The sequence below is a fragment of the Neoarthrinium moseri genome, assembly GCF_022829205.1.
Source record: "Neoarthrinium moseri strain CBS 164.80 chromosome Unknown scaffold140_Wmoseri_CBS_16480, whole genome shotgun sequence".
NCBI classification, from domain to species: domain Eukaryota; kingdom Fungi; phylum Ascomycota; class Sordariomycetes; order Amphisphaeriales; family Apiosporaceae; genus Neoarthrinium; species Neoarthrinium moseri.
Genome location: NW_026055254.1, coordinates 1 through 19,043, shown reverse-complemented (window position 1 = coordinate 19,043; position 19,043 = coordinate 1). Strand labels below are relative to the sequence as shown.

Genomic DNA, 19,043 nt, shown 5'->3' with positions numbered 1-19,043 from the left:
ATCCGCCGACTTCACGCATCGAAGGTGCGGTACTCGATATAATGAAGCCTGGCTGCATCCTGAGCTGCTGGGCCAGCCTTGAGGGTATGAAAACACAATATTGCAAGTGCCACCCAACGCTCGCAGGAGATGCCACTCAAGCTGGGCCCTCGAGTGAGAGCCGTATTACTCGGCTAGTCCTACGAGAGAATCCCTATGGCATGTCACTGTACACGTATACATGTATTTACATAGTTCACCTGGCGGCCCTGCGTGCAGTGTGTCAGGTTATCTAGGGCATCAGGACTTGCTCTATTCGAGGCGGCCTCTCCCTTTACGTCCAGCACGCCTCACATGCCTGTCCCAAGGAGGGGCCCAACGCAAATTGATATACATCCCTCGGCTGCACATCGTCCAGGGTTATGGGAGCCAAGCATGACGCTCCTGCTGTCACTGGCTCGCCCGGCGTACGCAAGGCAAATCGTTTCAAATGGTTCGACTCATTGGGCTATTGTGCAAACGGTGTAGGCCATCTTGGCAGCGGCGCGACCTAGCGAAGGAACCTTGACTCAAAAGGGCAAGGGAGCACACCTCGACCTATAATAGTCTAACCTTCGTGCCTCCAAGTGACCTGTCATCCTTTCTCCTCCCACTCTTATCCACTAACCCCCTCAAATTTTGAAACCAACACCGGAACCAGTCATGGAGACCTACCGTGGGTACGTGCGGACTCCCGCAGACGCCATCAAGCTGTTCGAGGCCTGTAGATTGGGTCTGCTCCCCAGAGTGCAGCGGCGACTGTCGGAGAAGGAACGCCAGTTGATCAGATCAGAATCTGTGTTCGTGTGGGACGAGCGCGAGGCTGGCATATGCCGATGGACCGACGGAAAATCCTGGAGCGCCAGCAAAGTGTCCGGCAGGTTCCTGACATACCGAGAGCTACAGGGCAAGCGAGGCAGCCGATCAGGCAACTCGAGACGCAGCAATAGCCAAAACCTAGACAGTGGCCGTCTTAGTGATGAAGACCTCTATGGCAAACCTGAGGGCTACAGGTACAAGGCGGGCGGCCTGATGAAGCAGTCTTTCAGTATCACAACATCACAAGGGCAGCACCTACACCTGATCTCGTACTATTCTTGGCCACATCATGGAGCCCCAGACTTGTCACAGCCCAGCTCCGACCCTCAGCTCCGACATATCGTGCCGGCCAAGGGCATGTACCCAGAGTCAAGTCTTCATGGCTCTACATCACCCGCACTTCCATGGGCGTCGGCGTCTATGCATCCGTACAACGCGCAGCCCCCTGGGCTACCACCGCCAGAGCGATCGCCTTACGGCTACACCTGGGGCCCGCCAAATCCCGCTTGTAAGGGAGCTCGGCCGCCTTCAGCGAACAATACGCCCCCGTGGAGTGCGGCGAAAATGTCCCCAGACACGAAATCGCAGGTCCTGCCATGCCTACAGCTGCAACCTCATATGCGCTGCCCACGTAGACAAGGGCCACCGCCTCAACTTCCACCACCTAGCACTCTCGCGCCGATCAGACATGCTGTCTATGGCTGTCCACCTTACGAGAACGAGCGCTTACCCGCTCCATTTATCACTACGTCGCACCCTCAGATCCGGACGACATCGGCCACTTCTGCCCCAAGACTCCAACAGCTTCAGCAGACAGTTGCTCATACAGTCATGCTAGAGCCGTGCGTTGCCACTACAAGCGCTCGCAGATCTTGCGGTTCAATCCCGGCTACGCCAGCCATAGCACCGCGTCTGACACCTCCGCGAACCCTGAGTGTGTCTCCTGCAAATATCACAGGCCCAGATAACTTCAACCCTTCGGCCAAGGCCAGTCTGTCGGCCCTATTGCACCCCACCCCACCCCAACCCACTTGGAGCTCAACACAGCGTATCCGGCCAGCATAAACAGCGCCGAGCTCCTCAGAGTCGTAACAGCCGACCCAGCCGACTCATACAACAACAATGAAGATGTCAAGACGATTCGGTCTTTGGACAAAAGGTTCTGTGTTTGAGGGAGCGGAATGTGAGGATGATTTACACCATGGTATGCCTCATCCTCTCACTATGGTCAGCAACAAATAATTGCTGGTGTCATCAACTGTTGGGGTCATATGGCCCGCAGCTCGGTGCCTAGCATTTTACGGCGTTATGTAGTTACAAATACATGGGTTGTGAGCATTCAAACCTGTTTAATAAACGGTTGGGGAATTACTTTCACTTGCTTGTTCTTAAGAGTGCGCATTTACGCATGATGGTCACCGAGTCGACCTCAGGGCGGAGTTTACAGGATGCTTACAGAACGATCCTCTGAGCTTTAATAGGGAACAATTATGTACGTAAACACTTGAGAAACTGCACATAACCTGACACCACCTAACCCCAGCATACATTCAGAACACACTAACACGCAGGGACTAACGCAAGTCAGCAAGCTTTGGCTGCTGTGTACAGGATGCTGAACATTTGTAGTCTTTGCTCTAAGACGCTTTAGTTGTTGGCATGGACGGCTCAAATTAGAGTTTTCCTATCGCAAACATTCCTTTGATAAGCAGTAACTTTGTAGATCTACAGCAAGTACATAAGGGAAGCCTTCACCGCCGGGGCAGATAAATGAATAAGCATCCTCATTTATCACTTCCACCCGACTTACTGATTAATCACCACTGCGATTCCTCATGGCCTCAAGGTGGATTCCTGGGAAACCCTTTGGAAAGCCCTATTTCCCAATGGCACGCACATCTCCTCACCTGGTACAAGGCGATCTCTTTCCAGTGCTGGCGTATTCATGCTAACTTCTGCCAGAGTTTGTCAACCCAATGGTCGTCGAAGTTTTCGAAGTAATCAACGCAGTCGAGGGGTTCCACACTGAGCATATCCTGCAACTTGATACCAATGCCCATGCAGCTGCACAAGACGAACAGCCGTATCACACATCGCAGTTACTGCCTAGACTCGTCACCCACCTGAATACTGACCTAAAAGGTGTCTGTGACGGTTGCTGCGCAACGCCGAACTGTGGTTCCTTGGGACTTGTACCTGACTTTGGCGCTCAAGGCGTATCAGATGGGGATGTATACCAGCGAAATCATCAAGGAAATGTCTACAACGCGTACGAGCCTGGCTTACCTTCCCCGGCAATTAACGAAACCACCTCATACTCAGCTTCCTCTGTGTCGGGCATTGCCGCAAGAGGTACCAAATCTTACAGGAAGGAGGCGATGCGCTATCCTTGCCGCAGCTGCGACAAAACATTCACGAAGAGTAAAAATCTAAGTAGACATCTCAGCTCAGTGCATAGCTTTGGCCGGCCGCAATACGGCTGTTCATGTGGATATGAAACTGTGCGGAAAGACAATTTCCGTCGCCACCTCAAGAACTGTACACGGCCAAGGGTGGAGAGGCAGTATCAATGTCACTGCGGCTATGGAAGTGCAACTAAAGAGGAATTTCACGACCACATCGAGTCATGTTGGCCAACAAAATCTGGCCGCCCAAGAAAGAATGCAGAGGATGATGTCTCGTCAACAGGCGAACTACAAGATCCGACATAATCAGAGCATGGAGTTAATTGTATTCCTCTCGAATACCGGTCCAGGGTCAAAACATATCCTTAAGACCAAACCATCCCTTGGCTGTCATCTGCGGGGCGTGTCTAGGGACTAAAGTGACTCCAGGTGGCGGGATCAAACCGTCCTTTGCCCCACCTGAACGCGATGCACCGAACCAGCTGCATATTGCGCGTCTACAACGTGACGCGCCTTAGGTCAAGAATGAGCCACCGGAAGAGGTAAATAAATGGACAATAGCACGTCATCCAGGAAGTGCCCGTACGCAAGAAATGGCCTGGACCTGTTTTAGGGTGGCGCAAGTTCATTTGAGGAGCGACGAGAAGGAGCGCTGTCTGAATATCGAGTTCCTGCCATGAATTGAAGTCAAATGGAGCTGGTGCGCAAGGTGGTCTGAGTCCGTGGGGCTCCAATTGCCTGTGGGGCTTGGTATGGCTGATTACAGCCACTGGGGCGTCATCGGTCCACTGGCAGCTTGGCGTAATTCAACTTCGAATTGTAAAACTTAAGTACGAGTACTGTACCATGGCAGTCAGTAGGCTGCGGAGGACGACGCCGTACATCGCATTCAGGTGGGGCAAGAGTTTGAGCCTAACCGCCACCCCACCATCCGCATTGGGTCTGTGCCTGGGTATGCCCCACAGATGATAGCCAAGGATGGTTCGGTCCCAAGGATCCGTTTGACTCAGAGCCGCCTAAGCCTGACTTCACGTAGCTAGCATTCGAAGGATCCAGAAATCGCCCTTTGGCAAGCTCTTCTTTTGGTCACGCAAGATACGACTTGGTTCCAACTGCGCGGACACCTACGGACATGCACTGATGGGCGGTTTCTGCTGTTGGAAGCAACGCAGGAAGCAGATGTAGTCACTTTGGGTCACATTACAGCACTCGGGCGTGTGCATGTGGACACGAGAGCACAAGCGTAGGAATGAGACAGGCGAGCAGCATCACACTACACACAACACAGGCGTGCTTGCCTGAGGAAGCCAATTTCTGAGGAAATTACCAGAATTGTCATGTATGAGTCTAGAAACTATAGCCGAAAACACTTCGATCATTCGCCAGCTGAGGTCAACCTGAAAGTCTACTAGCACGTGTCCTACGTTACCGGGAAGATAGAAGCGATGATTGGGAATGTTCTGACGCAGGCTCTGGCATGAACCCGGCTACAGAGTCAGGCCATGCGATTAATAGGCATCAGAAATAGTAGTGCTCACAACCCTCGATTCCTATTTCAGCATTGGTTTATAGAAATCTGCCCAAAACAGGTCTTCCTCGCGCGGGTATGTTCGAGTTTATACCTCACCGTCGCTCAAGCAAGGTCCGAAAGCCCTCTTCAGCTGCTCAAGTATGGCTGCACGCAAACGCGTTGTTCCGAGGTTCTTGAATGCCGACAGATGTTCTACATGACATTTCGCAATTTGCCGCCCCTCTTTTCCAATTCGGTAGCATAATTTGCTTTGTTCGTCAAAGTACGCACATACTTCTTGTCCCTTCCTGTGATGCCCTGAACCATTCGTATGACCAATTGCCATACTTTTCCGGATTATTTCGACTGGGATGAAAAGGCTTTTTCTGCGCGATTTCAGCTTCGTTTGTTTCGGTCTTCCCTTTATTCTTTTCGCCACTGGGGGTTGGACAGTGGGCTGAACCATGTTTTCATGTGGATGTTGAACAGGTGTTGGTCGAGATCGAGTACCCAGATAAATGACTTCTTCAACTGGATTCTTGACCATGACGGATAGGAGACGTAATATGACAGTTGCTAGGCACGAACGATCTGGTGACGGAACCGGTGAGTATTGTTGGCAAAGCCCCTGCAGACCGTTGTCCGTTGGGCAGGGGGATAATGAGCTACGCTTGCTAGAGCACCGCTATAGGCATGTGTGACAAGGGTCTTACGACAAGCTCTCACCCCAAATTTCGGATTTGTGGCGGGCAAAATCAGAGCACCAATTTTGAGGCGCTGAACACCTGTTGCAAGGAAAAAGATTTGTTTGAGTGTTGGTGCAGTTGATTGATGAGGCAAGAATGAATGCGTTAACAATGGAAACTGTGGTCGTGCCGATGAAACAGGGCGAACAAAAGCAAAGAGGTCGCCGCACGTGACATGAGGGGGTGATCAGCTGTGGCGTGCTCTAACATGAGGCCATACCAGATCCTTTCTTACAGGGTGTGCCTGATAAAGAAGATCACCATCTTTTTGATCTAGTAAGGTCCTGAGCTGATCTTCTTGACCTCGTCGGGAATCTTGATTCGCGCCACAGATGCACAGCCTCAGCATGGCGACAGCCATGTGCAGGCGCGAGGCTGATTAGTGCAGTGTCTGGAGACAAATGTGAGATGCCTCAGATACATCCGATAGCCCGATTTGTGCTGACACGGGCTAACTAGTCACGATGAAGCTCTTCGGTCTCTATACGCGTCCGTGACATTGATATGTACGGACCTAGGGCTGCTACACACGCTCCTTGTCACGCAGCCATTAGCCTGCTTTCAGAAAATAAGATGTCTACACCTATCTATCAAGGTTCCCTACAATCAATTGCAGAAGCCCGATGGTCAAGTCTCACGTAATACGACTGGGCTATGGCAGGATATTTGCCGAAGTCTTTCCCGACTCTCGAAAGCTTCGTTACGAAATGTCGTTCTGCGTCTTGATCTTGACGACGAGCACTTCTGGAGGGAGATCCGCGAGACGCTAGCCCTCCGTTGGATAGAGGGACCTTGCGGCAGATCATGGTACTCTTGTTGCAATGATGCGCCACTTCCAACTTGAGCACAGCAAAGTCCCGAAGGCGGGTTTAAGCGCTTCAAGCGCTATGTTCGATGTCGATGGAGAGGATACGGTTACACAGGCGTCATACCGAGATTGGAGTTTTTTAATTCAGAACAGCATGCAGCTTGGCATATATCGAGTGATACAGAGACCTGGAGGATGGCGCTCGAATTCTTGCAGGGGGTCTAGAAACTGGGCGGTTATCATTCGACTATAAATGACACGGCGAATTTTTATCAGCATTCTGCTGTAACCTGCAGGCAGAAGAGTTCAGATCTTGCAGGATGCTTATCTTTCGGCCTAATCGATTGTTTAGAGTGGATCTACGGCAACGCCACACATATCATAGAGGGTTTATAACCTATACTACTCCCTCTTCCCATATCTCTTCCCACGCTCTCTTTGTACAATCATAATGGTAGCGCTATTAAAGGAGACTCGCAACGTAGCGAAACTGTACCGCAAGCTCTGTCATGACATCATACAGCACGAACACCACCGTAGTGATCTACAGAGTGAGCAACGATCAAGGTGAGTAAGGATCAGGATGTTATGGCAGGAGAGTGCTTACAAAGCGTTGGTCTTGATGTGTGTTGGCCAGTGATCCGGAAAACGTGGCTATAAAAGCCACAATGCGAAGCACACAATGAACAGTGATGTAGGCCTGAGATTGCTCACAATCTCTTCGGATGAGTATCCATTCCCGCACCATCCACAAGCGAAAACCACCTGTTGAGATGGTGTAGAATACTCGCTCCACTTGCTCTAGTAGGCCGCGTAGTCCCGCTTCAACGCCAAACAAAACAAAACAGGAGACCAAGACAGTCACGACTGGCAATGGAGCAAAAGACCTCTGACCCAGGCTAGATGCCCCGGCCGCTGTTATGCTCTGTATAGGGGTCAACTAGGCCAATAGAAGAAGCTACAGTTGACTCACTTCTCTACTCATACTCCAAGGTGGGATGACGTAAAGCAAATAGCAAGCCCACTTGCTGCCTCGAGTTAATGCTAGGATAAGTATTGCCAATGATGTCGAGATTGCTACCAATGAGATGGCTGTATGGGTTATTAGATACGGGAGCCTGTATGCTTCATTCAACGGAAGCGGTGTTTGAATTTGATGGAGCCGAGTGTATGCATGTTTGCAACCCCAGGCAGTCCACAATAATTCCACCACCCAACATGCCGTCAGAACAGGCAGGTATGTCATTGCGTTTGTTTCGTCGTAAAGTATGCGCAGGAGACCTTGTATGCAGTGTATATGACCAGTCTTTCCGCTAAAAGAAGTGGGACATCATACAATTTATATGCTGAGACGCATTGGTGTACGGACAGACAGTTCGTCCGCTGTGTCTTGGATCTGCTCCAACTTGTGCATGCGGGTTGTTACCTAGCTGAAACGGTACACGAGATAGCCCGGAGATTTGGGACTACACACTGGGTGAAAGTCGAATTTCCCATCTGAACTTTCCAGTTTATCACATCTAAGTGAGGAAGTGAAAGTAGAAGACAGAAAATCACTCATACGTTGAATGTAACACAAAACCCAAGGAACCATCATTATTGCCAAGCACAGGGTAGTCACCGTCTTGATCTTGATCTGACTACCACAAGAAGGCCAAGAAGATTATGGTCTGCGCGTTGATCGCGTTCAATTACGCCTAGTAGCGTAGATGAACATGGAGTCAGGAAGAGTGCTGTTTCTTTGTCTGGCGCCCTCTATGTGGATCCATCAACCTAGACCCGAATCCAGAACCGCCTTCGTCTCACGCACATCTGACATGATCCCGGCTGTTCGTGATTTACATAAACCCCTGCTCCTATACCTCGGGTGCCCGGATGGAACTTTGGCCCGTTTGACGTAGTTATGTCTGGAGACGGCCTGATTCTTTGGTCCGTAGAGACTGAACTGCCCCCTAGCTAAGGATGCAGGCCAGCCTACACGTTACCACTTCCAGAAGTGATTGGTCTCTTAGGCATACAGAGATCATGTGCTTGTCGACGATCAGTGGTGGTTCTACAGGCGGGGCCCTTCTGTCGTGTCCCTGGCACTGTCCCAGATCAATCTTGTCTCCGACGAGAATAATGATAGTTGCGTTGGCTCCGTGTAGTATGCCTTGCTTATTATGGAGGAACGCAGTTCAAAACGCATATAAATACTCCTACCCCTTGCCTCCTGACAAGAAGTCATGCAAATTCTCCCTACCTTTGATCAAACCAAAAACCCTTATACAGATTTCTGTGCATCGATATATCAACTCGAAATGACGAACACCTTGACAACCATTGTAGATATCCCGTTAGTCATGTTTTGTCTCGGTACAACAGAGCTACTCTACGCGGTGACCTTTCTTCTCGTAGCAAGGGTTACCCACCTTGTGTTGACGGGTGAGATCAAGTGGAGCGAGATTACAAGTCGCCTTGGGAATTTTCTGCGTTCTATCCTCCAACGAGCAAGCCTATGGTCCAACATGCTTCACCAGGTCCGTGGACGCTGAGTGCATTTTGATAACGGGGAAGTGTAAAACAGCGGAAAAGCCCATAACTGACTGCTGCGTACATGGTGCCTAGCAATTGCCTCTCGTTGGTAGAGGGAAACCTGAGTAGCTGAGATTTGTGTGTCATTGAGGACGCCTGGTGGCGGTCATCAACATTGATTGGCATCACAGATGTGCAGCACATGGCCGCAGTACAAATGGTCTTAATGGGGAGGATGAGAAACTCACTTATTTGTCTCTGTCACTTTTCATCTTCTGTCCTTCTGCAACGTAAATTTTTGTACATTAAATATGACTGATCAGAAAGAAAGCGAATGTATTACGAGCTCAAGTATGTTTCGAAGACCATCATCTTCAAAGACCAATCTGTTGCTTGTGTCTGTCTGTCTGATCACCAAAAATCCTCCCTCCGAATACCCCCGCCATTTACCCCACAGCTCGAAACAGCAACGGAAAAACACCTCAGCTCCCAAACCACACTGCACGAGCTCAGTATCAGGCGGTGCTTCCTATTGTCACATCTTAGTCGCCAGTATATAGTTCTAATAAGCCCAGTATGGACGTAGAGTTGCCCTTTTATCCCGGTACCGAACAGCGAAGACAGCCTCTGCATCCTGTCCGTGGTGCTGACTAAATGAAGGTATAGACCAAGCATCCTACCTGCACTTCTGTGGCCAATATTTCATAAGATCTTTCACAAAGGCCTGAGGATTCAGTAGTGCAAATAGAGCCGCTTCTATCAGGCTTTATGCGAGGTCTCAAGCAACGCGACTGGAAAAATGATACTCTCGTCTGCGGTATCCAGCGCCATAATCAATGCTTTGCCACTCCGAGGTCTTATCTTTCCAGAGTCTTGATTCCCATGCTGAATTTGGCAGCGCTGCCCTGATGCTTCGTGAAGAAGAGCGTCATAAGGGAAGAGCGTGTTGGCCCGGGACAGAAACAGCTGTTTGATGTGAACATCGTCATAGATGGTTCGGGAGTCGGTCTTTCTCTTCTCCATCACACTAATATCAAAATTCCATCCAAATGCTAAGGACCATTGAGTGGGGTACCGTATACTGTAGGGATGGTGCTGCTGCTCTGGCAAGGTATGACTGAATGGAGCGAGTAGAACAGAACGGCGTGTGTGAACTAGATATCAGTTCAGCCTTGCGACCAGTGCGCCTTCGGCTTTATTGAGTATGCAACGAGGGTCCCCAAGTGATGATGGGGCTTAGATCCGAACTGATAGTTTGGCGAGCCTTTCATCCGCCAAGAGCAGGTGGTGCTTAGGAAAAGTTTATATGTGTCTTCATGTTCCACAGAGATCTCAAAATCTTCGCTTCAATTCTAGTCAAATCTGTACATTGATCTGAAATAAGACGGCCTATTCTCAATACCCACTAAATTCAATCATCGGTATGAATAGGACCAAACCGAGGCAGGGATACACGTCTCGGATCCACAAACAAACTGTCTGCACTCGGGGGCCAAATTCGAAGCTGCATAGAGATGGTCACGACGGTAGGGCTGGCAGGGCCGTTCATGCTGAGTCATCTGCAGCGGATGATGTATGCCCTGGATGGTGGGCTTTAGAATAGACGTTTGAAAAAGGCCAAAAACAAGAGCAGCAGAAATCCAAGGCGTCAAAAGCGTGGACCTTTCGTGGGTTCAAGTCGCGAAACCAAGGATAGTAGGAAGACTAGCGGTGGGCATACGCAAAGGAACTTAGTAGCTGCCCTCATGGGGTTGCAGCGCGATGTTATATACAAGATCTCGTTGATAGATATCTCGAGTGCCGGCCATATTGCGCAGCGGCTTTCTCCCGAGACTACCATGGTCTCCTTCGGTATTGCAAGACTTCTGTTCACTGGGACCCCAGGCGATAGGCTGGTTTCCTTAAATGAGGCCTTTCTCCAACTCTTCTCGCGTCCACTCGACTTCGTGGCGACGGCATAGCATTGAGAAATCCTCATCCGGTCTCCGGCGCTAACGGGAGTGTCATTTGCCGTCGTCCGGTTTCTGGCGCTTATCACCGGTGTGCCAGGAGAGGAGCCTGGCGCTGCTCTGGGCATTGTTCCTGCCTTCTGGTAGCATGTAGGTATCTTGTCGACACGACTACACCTAGTCGTGTGAGGGGCACGAAAAGATTGCTTGCTTGCGAGCGTCGAATCGCACTTAGCCGCCGTGCCAGAACCTGCCCTTCGTGACCACATCCGTACAGCCGCGTCACGTTCGTCTGAAGACGTTCTGAAATGAGGTCGGTCCTTCTGGAGAGTAATCAAAAGGAGTTTCGCTTTGGACGTCGACTTTCTGCCAAGACCTGAAGTTGAATTACGGCCTGCAGGACTTGTGGCCTAAGCTGCCACCCGATAGCGCCCCAGTGACTGTAATCAGCTGCAGGCAACCTTGCGTGCCTGCGCCAGATCAGGCCCCGCAGGCAATTGCAGCCCCACGGACTTAGACTACAGCACTCTCTGAATCACCTGTCACCTTAGCCCCCAGACACGCCCCGTAGATGACAGCAGGGATGGTTCAGTCCGCAGCTGATTGCAGCCATGGGACGGTTCAGCCCCAAGGATCCATTCTGGCCAAGTGTGAATTTCCAGGTAGGGTGAAGCTGTGCCTATCTTTGATAAGAAAGTGAGAAATTTTTGATTCCAATCCAACGCCCACTCACTAACTTTGATAGCCCCTGACTGATAACTTGATAATAATTGGCCATCACTTGAGAGACTGCGAAGGTACTGTGACAGCATACAAGGTTTCCTCCAATGATGAACTCCCTGATGTCATTGAGGAAGTACGCACCCAGGAGCTCAAAACTGGCAAGAAAGCAAGGTTCACTATTACTTGTTCCTAAAGGCTCAAACGGCAAAGGAACACAATGAAACATATTGGCTTTAGTAGCCTTGCTAAGATGCGAAAAGGGCTGGTAAAGAGATCACCCTATAAATTTGTGTTAGAGGGGAAAGGTTGACACGAAACTAGCTGAACGCTAGCTCTGCAGCGTTAGGGTGTTCGAAGGCGCGGGGTAGTTAAATAGGTAGAAGAACAAATTTCGACGATATGGTCGTGTGGAAGTAATAGCAGCCGATGCGCACAATGCTTAGGTTTGGTATTGCCAATGGGTCTTTTAGGCAGCCATACATGCTTGTCGAAGATCAGCGGTAGTTCCATAACCGACAGCGGGCTCCTTACGTGTGACCCTAGTGACAACGGAATCAATTCAGTTTTACACCCTATACGGAGGAATACAAGACGAGTCAAATCCGCACAATGTGAATGCGCGCAATGTGAATCCACGCAATGTGCCTTCCTTCTCACAATGGAACCCGCCAGATATGTATCTAATGCCCATTCTCCCTTTTTCTTATTGTCGATCAACCGTGTACGTCCGTTTTTTCGGCCCAGTCTTCGCACGACGCGTCGCCCACATCTTCACTGGGCACACACGGGTAGCAGAACAGCGTTTGCGGGTCGGCCCGGTCGACGTGGAGTAGCAGCAGCGACTCGCCTGCCGCCAAGTAGCCATACGCAACCCCGTAGGTGACCATGTAGTCAAAGACTTGGGTGAGCGCCATGGCCAGCCGCGCTTCGCTCCGAGTTGCTCTTGCTCGGCATCCGTCCTCGATGTAGTCCTGTTCACTTGTTCGACGACTTCCATGAACAAGCTCCCCTTCGCAATGGCCAGTTTCACATGCTTGGCCGCGATTTTGTGAGCGGCCTTGAAGTCATAGACAAACGCCACGCTTTCGTCCCCGCCGGGCCGCGTTCGCAGCCCGGCTCCATCTGGGTTTGTTGTCCGAGGCTTCCTTCTTAACTCGGATGCTGTCCGTTTGTTTGGGCCCGTACTCCGCCGCTCCGGCTTTTCGTGATCTAGGTCCTCCTCGTTCGGTAGTGGTGTTCCGACGCTCGCATGCGTGATTTCGCGGTTGTTGCTGCTGAATTGTAGCCGGCTGTAGCCGTATTTCGCGCGTATAGCTTCCTGGCCACTCAAATGCTGGAAAATAGCAAGAACTGGATCCTCAACTGCGCCTTTTTCAAAATGTGTCTCCGCATCCTCGCTGCCCGCCAGCCTGTGGGATATATTCTCTCCGATGTCTCGGGTCATGCTCTCTTGGTAGAAGAGCCGCCCGTCGCCACAGGCTTCCACGATGACGTCAAACTGCTGTCGGCGGAGCGACTCGGTAAACTGGGTCCAGGGACGAAGCCATTTCGGGTAGAATTTGCCATCGACTTTTGTCAACCCCGTGGAAGATACAGACTTGTCGGCAAGCTTGAAGCTTTTGTAGAGGTAGATGTGGCAGTTCCATAGATATTCATCTAGCGTATTCGGTTGGATGTTGCGTCTGAGGTGTTTCTCTCGGGCCTCTGCCGCCTCCTTCTCGCATCGCTCTTGTTCCTCTCGTGCCTCTGAAGCCTTTCTTGCGCGCGTGAGCCCCTAAATTTGGCGTTGCAGCCGTGCGATCTCCGGATCAGACATTGGGGACATCGTAGTAAAGCTGCGGGGATCGATCGGCAAATCCTCGCTGTCAAAGATGATCGTTATGATGCTCAGGTCTGGTTCGAACCTAGAAACTGCGGCACAATTGGAGACGATACCTGGGGTGGCTTGCAAGATCATGGAAGCTCCAGGTATCGTGAGAATGGAGAGCGCCGATGAAGGACCCTTCAGCTTCTTGTGGCAGACATGACTCAGTTACAGTACCATGACACATCAAGAAGCAAATCCGAGATGCCAACCCCTTTGCAGAGTCACATAAAATGGCCGGTGGTTATATGTGCGATGGTTGGGTGGCGTATTTGGGCAAGGCAGGTGGAAGGAAAAGAGTAACGACGAGAAGGAGAGTGGTGTTTTTTTTGCCTTTCAGCATAGTGACGCGGTTTCCCCGCTTACGCTTACGTGCAAACTAGCACGGCATCAACGTAGTTAGGGCCCGCCTGCCAACACTCGGCGCTGCAGTAGCTCCTCCGTTTCTGCACTGCACCCCCAAGAATTGGCATCCAATAGGCCCGCTTCAAGCCCAGGCTGCTTAGTCAAGGTTCAACCTCATGTGTCAAGAACAGCTCTTTCTCAAGACTCGTTTCGCTGGATCCCCGATCTCCGGGTCATCGGCCCACTTTGGCACATCGACTTCTGGACACTGGACTCATCAGCCTCGCGCCTGTACGGGACCAATTGCTGACCAAGCGGTACGGGGTCAAAACGAACCCTTAGGACCGAACCACCCCATGGCTGCAATCAGCTGTCATCTGCGGGACGTGCCTAGGGACTCCGGGTAGCGGTCGGGATCAGACTGCAAGTACTGTCTTGCTCACATCTCGTTTCACTGCGTGCCATCACCTCCCCGACTACTTGGCCCCCAAATATTGTCAGCTCCTTGGGACACTTGATTCTTGCACTATTGCCCTTCCTCGCTAACATAGCGATCCTATAGACTTCCAGCATCTACTATTTCGCCATCCTGAGCTCCAAATAATGAACCGACCAGAGCTGTCTCGAAGACCAGGCTCGCAACGCGCCAGTCGGCCAAGTGCGACACAACACAAGCGGATGAGATAGAAACACAGAGCAAACCTGGAGGGCAGAAGCACCAGATTCCCACGAACATGCCGGCGTCGAGTGTGTTACCCATTTGTTGCAAGTTTAGAACCGCCAAGCATAGGCACCCGCGATTTCCTATATAACAAATGCAGTATCCATGTAGAATAAAAGCATTCATACTCGATGACTCGTCCATCAGGTGTTTCTCTGCAAACCCTAATGATTGGGTTTCTGTTAGGCCGGCCGAGGTGGCCAAGCATGTCGACTCGATAACCGAGGAACCACCTTGTATCGATAGCTGTCCATGGGAAAACCGAATCAGCCGTATTTTCATATGTTTTGGCCAAGGGCTTATCGTGTATCGTTAGCTGTAGTCACAACTACGCGCAGATTTTGTGAAAACTTACTACATGTTGAATCTGACCTGATCTGAAAATTAGCTTGCCAACGAACCCTACAAGCAAAGAGGCGACTGCTAGGAGGACTGCCACTGGTGCAATTGCTCTGTCTGCGACTCGACGTAGCACCTCGCGGCATAGATGCGACGTCATGGCGACTTTGTGAAACTACGGGTGGCCTATGAGGATAGAAATTGAAAGTTCGATACACGATGTATACGAAAGGTAAGTTTGTGAGAGCAGATGATGGGCGTGGGCTGTCTTTTATATCCCTCCAGCGCTCAACCCTGTCACACCATCGTACGTACCGAGCTGTCTAGAGTCTACAGACTCCGGAGGCCTCTCTATTTCCCCGCCGTAAAGGCGTGTCAACGTCAAACTCAGTAATCCTTCGACGGAGAAGGCTATTCCACATTCCCAGAGGCAGACAGCTAGTCTCGAAGCACACAGGTTGGTTAGCCTTGCCCAGACGAGAGCTTGAACAGATCAGCTGAACTCAAGCCTTGTTCCAACTTCATAACACGTATGCAGATTTGAATCCTGCTAGTTCCCATGACGACGAGAAAGTGTAATGTGTATGTGATCCACGAAAGTAAACCACCACCACCTAGTTGTCCACTGCTTCGCCTCGGGAACTAACTCCATCTTCAACTATCGTTAGTCATCGCTGCCACTACCGGGTAGGATAAAACTCACATTATAACGATGGAAGAGTGTTGCTACGGTCTTGAATATCTCAACGAGAGCGAAGGTCTTCCCTATGCAAGCGCGGCTCCCGGCACCGAAACTGAAATCTGTGTCCTTCATACGCCTCAGCCTACGCTGGTAGTCGTCTTGCGTTTCGAAAGCATGACGAAGCCACCTTTCTGGCCGAAATGCGTTGGAGTCCTGGCCATAAATCTCCTTGTTGCGGTGGATCAGCCAGGGATTCATCCCGACAAGCACGCCAGGGGAAATCACACGACCATCGGGTAGATTGAGACCGCCTGCAGGAACAACACGCTCGACAATACCTCCAAGAACAGGGTGAATGCGCATACCTTCCCTTATGACGGCGTCAAGGTAGGTAAGATCTTTGGTCTCGTTATAGGTCGCTGGAAATGATAGATTAGCTGTATCGAGCTCATCACGAAGACGGCTGTGAACTGTAGGGTTGGAAAGAACGTGGTATACGATAGCTTTCGTTACAATAGCTGTAGTATCTGCCCCAGCGAGGATCTACAGTCAGACAGGCAAGTTAGTACGTCTGAGACAGTCTGAACTTCTGGGGGGGAGGGGTTGTCGATGGGGAGGATGACGAACATTGATCATCAGATATCCTATGATTTCATTATCCGTGACAGTTTCCGGATTGAGCCTCTTGGCTTCGATGTAATGATCCAAAAAGTCGATAGGCGGGGCTTTATCGCTTGACGCTTGGCGTTCTGCAACACGTTGGGCGCAGTACTCAGCAGTCCTAGCGAATGTGGGAAACTTGATAGGACATCTTGCGTTCTTTCCCAGCCAGACATCTAGCCACGGCATCTGTCCAACAATGCCAAAATACCGCTGAGAAAGCTCTGAAGCATGGATCATCCCTGTCTCATCTCCGCCCGCCTTCAAGAACCCCATGGGTTGACCAAACGTCACCTCACCATCGACGTCCCAGCAATAGAACTCAATCCACTGGGCAAGATCACATGTCAATCCGGTATTTTCTCCATCAATGAACCGCTCCTCAAGATGTTGACAGAGCTGCATCAACGTTCTGCTGAACAGGTGTTCCTGGGACAGGATATGATGAAGAGAGAATAACTTGTGAATTGGTCGCATGTACTTGGCGTGGAGGGCTTTATCTCTCGTACTGAAGACATTCTGTATTCTGTTACCATTTTGCATGGCGTCGTTCACTTTGTAAAAATCGGTCTATTCATCCGTTAATTACAGTCAGGTTGTATTGCCATGCGATGTACCTTGAGATATTGGCCGCGGGTAGAGTAAACAGTCTTGAACAATGCCGGATCGTTCAGGCTAACCATATTTGGCCCGATACGGACTGCAGAACCAAATTTCTTGTGCAATCTACGCTGCGTCTCGATCTGAGTACCAGAATAGAAATCCATCAGCCTCCACAGGTCAGTAAATTTGGCTAGCCATGGCCCGGGTATATCTTTAATCGGCGAAATGAACGAGGAAAAGATCAGGTATGGAACAATGATAGCAAACACGACACCGCCAATCTTGACGATCAAACTTGTGTAGGGCATCTCGCCCTGGTGCTGATGATCGAGCATTGTAAAGAGGTCTAGAGTCATTGGTATCTATATAGAACAGAATTTCAAAATGTGAGCGAACTTATATGCAGTATCATTTTGAACATATTATATTGATACAGCTCGGTTCATGCGTCAAAGTGGACCCGTGACAAGCTTCGGTCTTGCTCAGAAGCTGCTTTTGTACAGGCTCGGCCGATTAGTCGTAACGTGCGTCGCTGAATAGGCACGGCGCAAAGGTCTAGCGACCAAAAAAGGATGGACCTCAAAAGGATGCATGACAAATTTGGGATTCAGCTGTGGTAAGCTCTTTTTGGTAGCTAGTATCGGAGACCGGACTCTGCATTTGGGCACGCACGCAAGACAGTTGTGGTTCACGCACTCCAGCCGAGTTCACAAGAGGCCCACACTTGAATGACAAGATCAACCCACACACTGTAATGGCAGCTATTTCTGGGCCCCCAATACCATTTTCTACGTGCATATCCTACACTTCAGTGGTGAGTGGACGGCTGGATCTAGGAAGACGAACTAGCTCCGCTTACCTTTAGTATAAGACAGGCTGTCACCGAAACGGAGTCATAAGATCAGCCCCATCACTGCGGTATCCTCGCTTCTCACATTGAGAATATAATGCAGAGCATACCACGTTCGACTCAACAATCGGTCTTGGAAGTTATCCATATAGTATCAGCCTCGGCACCTGCGCTTATGACCTGGAATCCTCAGCCAGAGGAGCACCATGCCAATCTGGAACTACCTCCACGGCTTGCAGATGAATTGTGCTGGGCTTGCGAGGCTCCAGAAGCCCTTGCGCGGTCGATTTCGGCAATTTGCGAGGTCCTTCAACACTCCCCTGAGCATGCGGCACTGTTGGGTCTTGTTAAAAGCCATCCCGTATTTCGACGTATGGGCCATGTACCGTGTGTAGAAGCGGAAAGGGTATCCTGGGAGGCCTCTCTAAGACGCACTCGGTCAGAAGCAGTCGACGTGGGCGGGGCTGAAGAATGCGCAGGGGAACCTGGGTGTAAATGCACAGAGGAAACGATGCTTCATCAAATCTGCAGGGCAGAAGTCAAGTATTTGCGCCTCGAAAAAGTGCTTCTACCAGCAGGGGCCGACCCAGAGATTGTGAGAATCACCTCACGCGCATATTGTTGGACTCGTGAATGGCGCAAGGACAACGTCAAGCCAGGTCTCGAGGAGATCCTCCCCATCTCGGAGGAAGAGTCTGCTGTCAGTTCCTGGTGGAACAACGGTGCTCCAAAAATTCTTCGCGTGATTGGGAGATTCCAGGACCGGATGGAACATGCCGAAGGGATTTCTCATCTTGAAGAAGAGTTCGGCACTTGATAAATAGAAGATTTCACATATAGCGGTAATTTGATTGTAGTAGATGGAAAGGAGAGCCGGCGGGTGCTTCTGTGTTGTGTGCTTTCAGTCGAACCAATTAGGACCCCATAGCCACTTCTAACGGCCGTGAAAAGGTCGTAATATACTTCAAGTGACCCCTACGCTGTTCATCTCATCTTTCAACTTCCCGTCCCCCTCTTTTACCTCGTTCTGTGCTGCGCGGCCTGACCGGTATGGATCAAAGCCGCCACGAAAGAGGCGACAGAACAAGTGCTCGCAACGAGAGAATCGCTAACACAAATTTGGGCAGACTGCTGGAATACACCACAGCAGAGGACGTACTACATCAAACGCTGCAAGCATGCAAGAGCAGCCCAGCCGACGAAGTCAAGGACGTCCCGCGAGAGCATCTAAGAGCCATCGCGGCCAGCACAGGAGGCACAGACTTGAACAAGGCTCTCAATGAACACCCAGAGACTTGGTACTTCAAATATGTACCCAACACGCAAAAGCTCACCTACAGTAATGAGGACCCGGCTTGGTGGATTCAATTGAATGCCGCCGACGCCGGCACGCTTCAGAGCTGGGCCCCAGAGAACCATGATCGGCAGTGGATTGTTGCCTTCGCCAAAGAGAACTGGAAGCACGACTTCGAAGGCTGGCAGCGGCT

General features: G+C 50.7%; 4 protein-coding genes across 4 annotated transcripts; 2 read left to right on the top strand and 2 right to left on the bottom strand.

Moving 5' to 3' along the window:
* Positions 1–681: 681 nt before the first annotated feature.
* JN550_013791 (uncharacterized protein) lies at positions 682–1,902 on the top strand (the record flags this gene model as incomplete). The annotated part of the gene is made up of 1 exon (XM_049312417.1): positions 682–1,902. The coding sequence occupies one exon, from the start codon at positions 682–684 to the stop codon at positions 1,900–1,902; it is 1,221 nt and encodes a 406-aa protein (XP_049164242.1).
* Positions 1,903–12,205: 10,303 nt separating this feature from the next.
* On the bottom strand, positions 12,206–13,449 carry JN550_013790 (uncharacterized protein; the record flags this gene model as incomplete). Its single annotated transcript, XM_049312416.1, has 3 exons — positions 12,206–12,463; positions 12,523–13,249; positions 13,307–13,449. The coding sequence occupies 3 exons, from the start codon at positions 13,447–13,449 to the stop codon at positions 12,206–12,208; spliced, it is 1,128 nt and encodes a 375-aa protein (XP_049164241.1).
* A 1,774-nt stretch (positions 13,450–15,223) lies between these two features.
* Positions 15,224–17,041, bottom strand: JN550_013789 (uncharacterized protein; the record flags this gene model as incomplete). Its single annotated transcript, XM_049312415.1, has 4 exons — positions 15,224–15,403; positions 15,465–15,986; positions 16,071–16,673; positions 16,721–17,041. 4 exons carry the CDS (start codon positions 17,039–17,041, stop codon positions 15,224–15,226), a joined length of 1,626 nt encoding a protein of 541 aa, XP_049164240.1.
* A 1,026-nt stretch (positions 17,042–18,067) lies between these two features.
* Positions 18,068–19,043, top strand: JN550_013788 (uncharacterized protein; the record flags this gene model as incomplete). Its single annotated transcript, XM_049312414.1, has 2 exons — positions 18,068–18,360; positions 18,684–19,043. Coding segments are annotated over 2 exons (653 nt in total), but the record flags the coding sequence as incomplete, so codon positions are not given.